Source organism: Bison bison, unplaced genomic scaffold (genome assembly GCF_000754665.1).
Source record: "Bison bison bison isolate TAMUID 2011002044 unplaced genomic scaffold, Bison_UMD1.0 scf7180017864192, whole genome shotgun sequence".
In the NCBI taxonomy this organism is placed as follows: Eukaryota; Metazoa; Chordata; class Mammalia; order Artiodactyla; family Bovidae; genus Bison; species Bison bison.
In genome coordinates, this window is record NW_011494764.1 from 1,954,966 (window position 1) to 1,966,862 (window position 11,897).

Genomic DNA, 11,897 nt, shown 5'->3' on the forward strand with positions numbered 1-11,897 from the left:
CCATCCTCATTCTCTATGCTTTCCCTGCCCTTTGCTGTAATCAAGCGGCTACCAAGGTGGTGATACAGGCATCTCGATGCTTAATATGATAACACAAATCATCTCATGAAGACAAACTCAGAGTGGGACATGTGTCCCTATGGAGACAGCATCAGGCCCTTGAAATCTGAACCATCTAATCGCATTGCCTGGGGACATTCTTGAGGTCTGCTTCATCTGCAGCTATGCAGGCATGTCACTCAGCCCACTCCTTCTCCAGTTTCCAACAAGACCAACCCTTTCCCCCCAAACATTGAGGTCATATTGCACACCTCCTGCTAAGTCGCTTAGTCGCTTCAGTCGTGTCCGACTCTGTGCGACCCCAGAGACGGCAGCCCACCAGGCTCCCCGTCCCTGGGATTCTCCAGGCAAGAACACTGGAGTGGGTTGCCATTGCCTTCTCCTAGTGAACAACAAAAAACAGCCATAAACCTGGACTGTATCTTAACAGCCATCTGTGTGTCTATGGCCCCCTTCTCACGGGGGATCTCTCCAGCCCTTCCACACAGTCTTAGCCTCACTGCGTCCTAGGGCTCTCTCCTACCCCCTCCCCACTTTGTCCACTGTCCTCCCTCCCACATGGTTGGGAGAACTGTCTGGTATCCCTCCTTCCTTAGCTCCTCCTCCTTAAAGCACATGGACAAACTCATCACCTCCTAGGAAAACGCTCACCTTGTCAATAGCAATTCTCTCTGAATACATCAGTCTGATGGCTCATTTTTTTGTGTGTGTGTGCACCACAGGTGATGCAATTTCTTCCCCCAACTTCTTACAACTAAGGAGAAGAAAACTTCCACTTTTAAAAAATCATTCACTCATTCATGTATACATTCGGCTGTGTTGTGTCTTAGTTGCGGCATGAGGTGTCTTCGTTGCATTATGTGGAATCTTTCACTGTGGCTCATGGATTCTCTAGTTATGGTGTGAGGGCTTAGTTGCTCCCACACATGTAGAATCTTGGTTCCCTGACCAGGGATCGAACCCACGTCCCTTGCATTGCAAGGTGGATTCTTAACCACTGGGCCACCAGGGAAGTCCCCACTTTTTTTTTTTTTAATAAAAATAGTTTGAATAGTATTTGAATGCCAGGCCCTGTGTTCAGAGCTTCCCATTTTTTCCCTTGGCCCGCAACCCAAAAACAAACTCCACGAGGAAGGCACAGACATTGAGGTCAGTTTACAGATGAGTAAATGAGGCTCAGAGAGGTGACTTGCCCACAGCTGCCAGCAGGTGAGGGATGCAGCCAGGGAGGATACCAGTCCAGCTGATGTCAGAGCTTTGCTTCTCATCACAGCTACGTTTCCCAGCAGCTTCCATTCAGGGCCACCTTTCTACGTGGTTGGGGGCTTGTCGCTTCAAATGAACCAATCACTTAGCTTCCCATAAAGGAAAACAAAAAGATGTCATTTAAAGGTTTAGTTCTTATTAAAGCCTGTCTTCAGTTAAGAAGTAGGAAGCACAGGATAAGAAGAGAAAGAAGCATAAGATCATGAGGTCCTCTGCTGGGGTCATGGGCGTGAGGGTTGTGGCCTTGATTCTTTTTAAATGTGTGCTTTTAAATTTACCCTGCAGAAAAGCAGGAAGAACACTACGGTAAAGATCCGTATACCCACCACTGAGATTCAGGAGTTGATAGCATTTGTATATTTGCCACATCTATGTAGAAATATACTTTGTAGAAGCATTATTTATTTATTTTTTGGTAGACCTATTTTAAATTACAAAGATTATGACACTTTCCCCACTAATGTTTCACCACGATGTCCAAAAAGTAAAGTCATTTCCTCATCTAACCGTGATGACATTATCACACCCACAAATCAGTAATAATTCTGTGATACTCAGGGATGGACAGAGGTGGCCTGGAGCTTTCCATCTCACAGCGAGGGATTGGGGCTGGGGAAATAAGAGGAAAAAAGTATGGGTGACTTCAATGTGAACCTTGCCTTCAGTCACAGTAGGAACAGATCTGGCTTTCCCCAACTACTGCCCACGTTCTCAGGGCCTTCACCAGTGGGCCTGGTAGGATCCTGTTAAGATTTCATTTACACAGGAGAGCCCCCAGGCTCCTGGAGCACAGTGGAGCCCTGGGCACTGTGGCTGCTGAGCCAGGGGGGATCTGTTCCGTGGCTGCCACGGTCCTGAGGCTGGACTCACTCTGCCGCAGATGCACTTGCTGGAGGGTTCAGTGGGGGTGCACGGAAGCCTGGCCTATGTCCCCCAGCAGGCCTGGATCATCAAGGGGAGTGTCCGGGAGAACATCCTCATGGGAAGCCAATACGACGAGGCCTGGTGAGCTTCTGGGCTTCTGGGGCTGGTTTGGAGAGGGGCCTCTCACTGCTAATAATGACTTGCTGTGTGCTCACTTACATGCATCACTGTATTTCCTTCTCACTGGGAAGGAAAGATTCTCATCAGATCCATTTTCTAGCAAATCAGCTGAGGCCCCCAAGAGACTGAATAATTTGCCCAAAGTCATTGAGCTGCTAGGATATGGTAGAGTCAGAATCTGAACCCAGTTGCTTTCAGAAACTTCACGCTAAGTCGCTTCAGTTGTGTCATACTCTGTACAACCCCATGGACTGTAGCTCCTCTGTCCATGGGATTCTCCAGGCTAGAATATTGGAGTGGATTGCCATGCCCTCCTTTAGGGGGTCTTCTCAACCGAGGGACCGAATTCGTGTCTCAACCTCCTGCAAAGGCAAGCAGGTCCTTTACAGCTAGTGCCACCAAACTTAACTATTGTGCTCCTTTGGCTCAAAATAACCCTCCCCTTCGAAAGTGTTCCTTTGAAACTTCCTTTGTGTTAATTAATTCCTGAAGGTAAAGTCAAAAGCTAAAACACGTGGGTGGTGTGCAACAGTAGAGGAAGGAGTTTAGATTCCCAGCCCCGCCCACACCCTCCTTACCCTTTGCAGCCTCTCCCTCCAGAGTCCTGGGTGGACCTGCTTGAGACATGTGCTCTGAAGTCATGAGCAAAGTCTGGTCAGTGGAGGAGCAAGGAAAACTGCTCTGATTGCTACAGCTATGCTTCCAATTCTGGTGGACTCTGGCCCCTTTTAACTCTTTGCCTGACTTTGCAATCTGCCTGTTGTAACCTTGCTGAAAGGCACAGATATGTGGGTGTATAAACCAGCTGTCTCCAGTCGGTTTGTTCGTGAGCTCCTCAACATCAGGTCTATCGTGCCCAGCCCCCACCCCACCTGCTTTTCCTCCCAAATTCCCAATTAGGCTTAATGGCATCACTGAACTGTGCAACCCAGGGAGCCCGACCCTGCCTCCTCCAAGAACCACCTCCTCCTTCCACATGTAATTGGTCAGCAACTCTGGAAGACTCGACCTCCTAAATAGCACTGGTATAATATTTCCCTTCTCCACCCCCACTGCCAGCTCTGGTCTGTGACCTTCTGCCAGAACGGTGCCCACTGCCCCGCTCTTGGCTCTGTCTCCAGCCTTCTCCCGCTCTGTTCGACTTTGTGCTCTGCCTCCAGGGCAGCTGTCCTAAAAGCCCAGTCTCATCCTGTCACTGCTCAGCTTTCAGACTGACATGACTCATAGAGCAGTTTGTCAAAAATAAAAACACACTATCTTTTGACTCTGAAAATTCACCGCTATGTAGTTAATACATATAGCGCCACCCATGAATGCCAAGATCCATGTACAAGAATGTTCACATCGAATTATTCAGGATAGCCAAAAACTAGCAACAATCCAAATGTCCAGCATTAGCTCACTGGTTAAACAGTGCATGGTGCTTCCCTATACTGGAATATGGTAGTGCCATTAAAACAATATAAACCTATATCTGCTGTACATACCGTACATCACTAGATTATTTCTGAACATGTATAGAGGAAACTCTATTAGTGACTGATTCAGAGGAAAGCAGCTGAGGGTCAACGATGCGAGGGAGACTCACTTTTCACCTTTTCTTCTTTTTGTTCTGTTCAAACAATTACCAAGTGCACGTGTTACATTAAAAAAAAATGAAGGAAGGAAATGAAAAAAGCCTCCTGTGATTTACCATTAAATTCAGGATCAAGGCCAAATTTTTCAGCATGGAATGCAAGACCTTCCCTTCCAAACTGGAGAAGGCCGGAGGGCCTGCGGCCGGCCACCAGGCCCTTTAGCTCCCTCTCCTTCACAGGTATCTCCAGGTGCTCCACTGCTGCTCCCTGAACCATGATCTGGAAATTCTGCCCTTCGGAGACATGACGGAGGTGAGCGGGAGGCGAGGGTACCCCACTTCTGTTGTGATGGTGCCTTTGTCATGGTGTTCTGGGGTCCCCAGACTGCCTCCCTGGGTAGGTAAGACGAGAGACCCCAGCTCTTCCTTCCCAAAGCAGCTGGAGCTAGTCCTGCAGTCTCAGAGCCTTCCCTCCCAAGGAAGGGAAGTTGTGGCTCACCTGACCTTGGGAGCTGACAAACGGGCTACCTTGCCTCACCAGAATGGGAGTTGATCTCAGACTTCTTCTGAATCAAGAGCAGAGACCCTGTGAGGATGAGAAGCACCCCCAACCCCTCTACTCCACCCCCACCCAGTCATCCATCTTCCTCCCCACCACCCTGCCCCTCTCAGAGCACTGCCTTTGACAGTGGGGATGGTAGCCATAGCCCTGCTGTGGCAGTGCCAGTTCTGACTGCTAGGTGCTCCTGATAATTCTCCATCTTTCACGTCAGTAGCCACCTTTACTCTACATAAGACCTTTGTAAGATAAAAGCAGTATGGTTGCCTTGATTTTATTATCTAATAATAGCTCAGTTGGCTGAGCATTCACTACATTCAAGGTACTGTTCTAGCAACTCTAATATATTAGGTGAGCCTCAGATAACCGATGAGGTCAGTTCTTTTATTATCCTTCCTTTAATGATCAGCAGTGTACCCTGGAGGGTAGAGAGCTTGGTTGTTTTGTTCAGCGTCTCCCCTTCAGTAGGAAGAACCAGCTCTGCTCTGTAAAATGCATCAGTAATAGTTCTGACCTCATCAGGATGATTAGAGGTTTAGGTGAGTTGATACATAACTTGCTTTGAATAGTGCTTGGCGTAGGGTAAGTGTTAGGCCGTCATTAGAGGAACACAGTAGGCATTGAAGTCTGCTGAGTGAGTAAGGAAACTGAGCCTCGCCCAGGCCAAGCCCCTTATCTATGGTCACATGCGAACTGGAGGCAGAGCAGTGACAAGCGGTCACCCCACTGCTCTTTAAACTCTGCTTCTCTTCTACAACGTCACCAGAGTTCAGGGTCGAGCAGGGATAGAACTTAGACCCTGGGTGTCACGGCCTCAGGACCTGACATAGGGATGGGCCAGCCAGCACTGCCTGAAGTGCTAGTCTGCTAGGGAACTCCAATCCACTGCCCAGTGATTCTGGTTAGCACCCTCGACTCCTGACATAACAAACCTGCCCACCACCTCAGCTATAATACAGTCTTGGTCTTGGGCAATACCCCTAACCCAGGCCAGTGATCCCACCAGTTGACAGTTACAGTCAACAGAAATTTAAAACCATTGTAAGATGTAAGAAGGTGCTGTTTCTTGGGATAAGTGATTTATTTTTATGAGCTAAGCTGTTAAAAGTTTTAATATGCTTTCTGACAAGCCAACCAATTTAGAAAAAATGATATGTTACTATGAATTACAAATTTCAGTTTTTTTCATCCTTTACTAGGCATATTGTGAAAAGTATTTTTATTTTCTTTTTAATTAATTATTAATTTTTGTTTGACTGTGCTGGGTCTTCATTGCTGCACCCAGGCTTTCTCTAGTTGCAGCGGGCAGGGGCTGCTCTCTAGCTGCAGTGCTCGGGTTTCTCATTGTGGTGGCTTCTTTTGTCACTGAACACAGGCTCTAAGGGCTCCCAGACTTCAATAGTTGCAGCATGAGGGCTCTAGAACACAGGCTCAGTAGTTGCGGGACATGGGTTTAGTTGCCTGGTGGCACATGGAAGCTTTCCGGACCGGGGATCAAACTCACGTCCCCTGTATTGGCAGGTGGACTGTTAACCACTGGGAAGTCGAGATTGTGAAAAATATTTTAAGTGCCAGGGGTGTCAAATCATTAGGTGTCCAGGAGTGTGCACCGAGGGGGGTTAGTCTGTCCACCTGCCCACCTGGCTGGTGGGAGCACAGCTGGCTGGGTCACCCTCCAGACTCGGCGCCTTTGGCTGCCTGTCCACAGATTGGGGAGCGGGGCCTCAACCTCTCGGGGGGGCAGAAGCAGAGGATCAGCCTGGCCCGGGCCGTCTACTCTGACCGTGAGCTCTACCTGCTGGATGACCCACTCTCGGCCGTGGATGCCCATGTCGGGAAGCATATCTTTGAGGAGTGCTTTAAGAAGGTGCTCAGGAGGAAGACCGTCATCTTGGTGACCCATCAGCTGCAGGTGACCACCCTTCCGGGGCTCTGGCCATGATTGACAGATAATGTAGCTCCTCAAGCCCCTGCCATCTCAGCATGATCAATAACAGCCTCCCAGCAGATACCCCTTCGTATCTCAGACAGACCCCAAAGTCAGAGAGGATTGCAAAGAACTTGATGTCCTCTGCTTTCCATGTGGAGAAGATAAGTTGGTAAAAATGGAAACTAAATTTTTTAAAATTGTTTTTTATTGAAGGATAATTGCTTTATAGAATTTTTTAAATGGTTTTTTTGAGACTAAATATTGAGGTCTCCTTTATTTTCAAAATAGTATGGGCGAGCCCCTGCTTTTGAAGTTACAAAAAACTCCCTCAGAGAAGAATTCGCCAAGTCTCACATTCTTCCATCAAGCACACTGGCTGTGCTGGGTGCTGCCTCCTCTCATGGGTCATTTTCCCTAGATATGTTCATACCAGACCTTGTTATTATTTATCCTTCTCCTATTTGGGCTTTAGTATTTTTAGTATAAAATATGTAAGACATAAAAACAGGTTAGAAAATAACCTAATGAAAGCCCATGTAACTGCCCAGATGACACATCACAGTCCAATGTCGATGGCCCTCAGATCACAGCCCCTTCCCTCCTTCCTGCTCCTCACTCACTGTTCACTGTTTCCATGTGCGTATTCACACTTTTACAACATATGTGTCAATCCAGACAGAGCAAGTGTCCTTTTGCATATTTAACAACTTATAATCGAAGTTTTACTTTCTGTGTCCTTAGGTAATTTGCTTTTCTACTCAACATTATATTTTTAAGGTCTTCCATGTGGATACATGGAATTTTATTTCTTTCTTACTAGTATTGTATTACAATATCTGAATATTCCAGAATTTATTTCTCCAGGATGGATATTTGGGTTGTTTCCCATTTTTCACTTTTTACAAAAAAATGCTTCAGTATATTGATACATTCTTCTACATGTGTTTTTATGCATGTGTTTGAGAGGGCTTTTTTTGGGAAGTGTTTTAGGAGTAGAATTATTGGTTCATAATTCTTCAAAAATCTTTAATTTTACTAGATATTGTCAAATTGTTTTTCAAAGTAGCTGTACCAATCTATGCAGGCCTCCCCCTCCACCCCAGTTTTGTAAGAGTCCCTTTACCCTAGTCATTACCAACACTTGGGATTGTTTTTGCCAAACTGGTGATATAAAATATTTTCTCAGGATTTAAATTTTTCCTTTTGAATAGTGAAGTTGAGCATCTTTTAGTATGCTTATTGAAGATCTTATTTCTTCTGACTCTTCAGTATTTAGAGTTTTGTGACCAGATCATTTTATTTGAAGATGGGAAAATCTGTGAAAAAGGAATTCACAGTGAGCTCATACAGAAGAGGGGACGATACGCCCAGCTCATCCAGAAGATGCACGGGAAAGCCACACAGGTGATTTCCCCCTGCCCCACCCTCACTTCTGACCCAACTGGGCAGACCATTCCCTGCATCCATGGCTTGTGCTTTCTCCCCAGGGTGTGTTGCAGGGAGTAGCAAAGACAGAAGAGGATCTACAGCTGGAAGGTCAGGCCCAGACCGCTTGCCAGGAAGAACTTCTCAGTGAAAATGCTGGTAATAGTGCTGAATGAAATAGTGCTTTCACCTGGGAGCAGGGTGAAACCCTCTGCCTGCCTGTCTGCATCTTCCACAGGCTCTGGCATTTCGTCCTGAATGTGAGACCAGGCCTTGTCACTCACTGAATGGGGTGCCAGACGTTACTCATATAGGGTACAGATCCAAGTATTGGAGGGCTGTGGGGTAAGGGCTGTGCTGGTCCAGAGGCCTGAAGCAACCAGGAAGTGACTATTGTTGGGGGAACAGCTGAGGGTGTGCAGAGGCAGATTGAGGGTTGACCTCGAGTGACTCTGATATAAACTTTGCACAGTTTCTGGGCCATTAATTCATTATACATTTTTTGAGAACAATGCCATTGGAAGTCAGAAATAAATTAAGCCCAGTTCTGGGCATTCAAAAGGTGAAGCTGAACATCTTTTAGTATGCTTATTGAAGATCTTGCTCTTTTCTGAGACAAGGTAGCAGACGAGAAAGACTTTCATTTTTAAAGTAAGACAGGTTCTGGATTAGAATTCCAGGACTACTGTTCTCAAAGCCGTGTGACTTTGGCCAAACAGGTTAAACTCTCTGAACCGTCACTGGCAAAAGTGGAGATAATTGTTCTTATATTACAACACCACAGTGGAGATTAGAAGAGGTCCTGAGGGGTTAGGACAGTGCCTGGCACATCTGTCACAAACAGAGCCTTCAGCTGCAAAGATCAGAAGCCAATTTGGGCAGAAAAATAATGTGTTGGCAGAAAAGGGTGTTGATCACAGAGTGAAAAAAAAGCTGGAGTACTAGACCTCAGAAAGTTTGGAGTCTAGAATAGCAGGAACAGGTATAGAATCCTTTTGAAGAAAACCTGCTTCAGATGTTTTCCATCCTAGTCTATTTCCTGCAAGATTAAAATTCCACAGAGAGAGCTGTCTTCTCCTGGGAAAATAGTGGTGTTGCTGTTAGAAGAAGGGAGAGCGGCAGGCAGAAACAGTAGGTATCCCCTACAGTGCTGCCTCCTGTTACTGTTGTTGTGGTGGTTGTCACTGACAACATTGATGACATCTACTGATATTTCAGGTACTGATCTCTCTGCCCTGCTGTAGGCCACGTGTCCGCTTGGGCTGGTGTCAAATCTGTTTCGAGGAGCTGTTTCAGAAGCGTATTGCTACAAAGCGTCTTAGTGATTATCTGTAGGCCTGCCAGTTGTCAGATGAGGAAACAGAGAGGTTAAGTGGTTTGCTTCTTGAAGCTGTACAGTATCATGATGACAATTCTGGTCCCAGGTCACTGCTTTCTTCCTTCTCTCCCGCTCTCTCTCTCAACCCATTCAGCCCTTGGGAACCTCAGGCTCTCCAGGGTCTATTGAATGGCTGGTGATGGACCCCCTTTTCAGAGTCCAGGCAGATCTGCAAACTCTGCTGGTTGGAGTTAGACTTGGGTGGGGTACTGGTGGCAACCAGAATAGAAGGCTTCGCAAGGACTCTTCTTGACCAGGAAGGAGATATAGGAGATTGGGAGGCATACTGTTTCCTTTTTCTTTTCCCTGATCCAGTGCTGGAAAATCAACTCTCACAGAAGGAGAAGATGGAAGAAGGGTCCTTGAAGTGGACAGTCTACCACCACTATATCCAGGCGGGCGGAGGTATGGGCTGTTAGCTGCCCCAGGCCAGGCCTGCTCACAAAGCTGGGTCAGACTGGAATGTGCAAGGTCATGGGAGGTAGAGGGACTCAAACGGTCATGCCATTCATGAGTTTAACTTGCATAATTCCAGCCATTCTCAACTATAATAACTCTACCACTGTAGTCAGTGCCAGAAATTATGTTTCTATGTGTATTTGTGTTAATATACCTGGCATTTAAAAAATCAAATATGTCAAGGCATATAGACATGTAAATTATGTTCATGAAGGGAAAAGTTTATACTTTTTTGCCTAGAAATAGGCATGGCATGCATGCCGTGAAGGACCACATGCGGGAAGCACCAAGTTTGGCCAGTGGTGGAGTGGTAAGAGAAAGCAGGGCCCAGAGCCTTTACTGGGGTTTCTGTGGGAAGAAGTGGGTGAGGCAGGGTAGGCACCCTGAGTAAGCTTAGGATTGGACAGCTTGAACAATTCTGGAGGGCTCATTGCTATAGTGATGGTCCTAGATGTCTGATACCTGGTCTTAGGGTGATTTAGGGGAGGGCAAATATTGGCTTGGTGGGTGAGAGTTTGATAAAAGAGGTTATTGGGAGGGTGGGCTGTGGATTGGTTCGTTTGTATATCAAAGGTGTGCCTGTAAGGAGTTACTTGCTGTTTCTAGGAATTAGCTAGCCTTGGGATTAGCAGTCTGTCAGGATTAAGGCCCCAAATAACACAGTATTAGGAATATAGAAAATAAGAAACATTTTACATTAAACATCATTAATATTTTTAGTGAAATAAAGAATGCCATAGTACTCTTTATCTCAGTGCTTTTCATACCACAGGTCCCAGCCCACTAGTGGGCTGTGAAATCAACTGAGTGGGTTGTAAGGAGCGTTGAGAATAGAAATGTGACTAGAGTTGAAAATATCTGCAGAAGTGATGTTGGTGAAGCTTTCATTTTATTATGTATTAGACTGTATATCTGAAGGTGGATGGCAATAAAAAGTTTCAAAGCTTCTGCTTTATTTAATGGTGTATGTTACCAAATTCACACATATATAACTCTACAATGTTGTAAACATGAGACCAGGTATATGCTACTGTGGTTTTGAGTAACTTAATTTTTGAGAGTAATTTTGACTCCATGCCAACTTTTTATTCTTCATTGATTTTGGAACCTAACCCTGCACAAGGCGTGTCTTCTCTCTACCTGTCTAGGGAGGAGGAGGCAGGCTGTGCATAGGAGATTGCCATCCTCACCCCTTCCACTGTGAGCATCCTTACAGGATATAACACAGGGCCTGACCAGAGCAGGGGAGCAGCAAATACTTGTGAAACGCAATGAATGAACCAAAAAACCAATTGATCTGTATTTAGGAAGTACCTATTATGAACCAGGCTCTTGCTGAGTTCTGGAGGGGAGGGTGTATAAAGTTGCCTGAGAACCTACCCTGTAATCTAACTAGAGAATTAAAACATTCATCCAGTTGGTAGCAAGAGAGAGAGATCTCCAGGACCAAGCATGGTCTCAGATGTCATTAAAGAGAGTTGGCCCTTGGGTGGAGCTTAAGGAAGAATTCAAGAAAAAGAATATGGGCATGAGGCACAGACTGGATAGGTGGGTAGAGTGCCAGGGCAAGAGGTAGATGGGAAAGGAAGGCGTGTACCCTAGGTTTTCCCATCCTTGGCTTCACCACTCTCCAGCTGTATGACTTTGGGCAAGTTACTTCCTCCCTTGGAAACTTGGCAATAGGCATTCTGAATTCAAAGATAATTCATGTATTTAGTACTCTACCTGGCACTTGGTACATAATAGTGAAAGGTAGCTGTTGTTATTTTGAATGTTGAACCCTCAGGGCTTGCATAAGGGCAACCAGCTTCTCTAGAACACTGCTCACATAACCAGGCACTGGGCTGGGTACTTGACACACGTTACCGTTTTGTTATTTTGAATGTTGAACCCTCAGGGCTTGCATAAGGGCAACCAGCTTCTCTAGAACACTGCTCACATAACCAGGCACTGGGCTGGGTACTTGACACACGTTACCGTTTTGTTATTTTGAATGTTGAACCCTCAGGGCTTGCATAAGGGCAACCAGCTTCTCTAGAACACTGCTCACATAACCAGGCACTGGGCTGGGTACTTGACACACGTTACCGTTTTGTTATTTTGAATGTTGAACCCTCAGGGCTTGCATAAGGGCAACCAGCTTCTCTAGAACACTGCTCACATAACCAGGCACTGGGCTGGGTACTTGACACACGTTACC

General features: G+C 46.1%; 1 protein-coding gene across 1 annotated transcript in view; it reads left to right on the top strand.

The window, feature by feature from the left end:
- ABCC11 (ATP-binding cassette, sub-family C (CFTR/MRP), member 11) overlaps positions 1 to 11,897 on the top strand; it is a 77,766-nt gene that overhangs the window by 38,215 nt on the left and 27,654 nt on the right. Inside the window, exons 12-17 of the mRNA XM_010843981.1 lie at positions 2,207 to 2,331; positions 4,187 to 4,259; positions 6,214 to 6,417; positions 7,705 to 7,839; positions 7,923 to 8,019; positions 9,554 to 9,643. Coding sequence (XP_010842283.1) covers positions 2,207 to 2,331; positions 4,187 to 4,259; positions 6,214 to 6,417; positions 7,705 to 7,839; positions 7,923 to 8,019; positions 9,554 to 9,643 — 724 coding nt within the window. The remainder of the gene's footprint in view (positions 1 to 2,206; positions 2,332 to 4,186; positions 4,260 to 6,213; positions 6,418 to 7,704; positions 7,840 to 7,922; positions 8,020 to 9,553; positions 9,644 to 11,897) is intronic.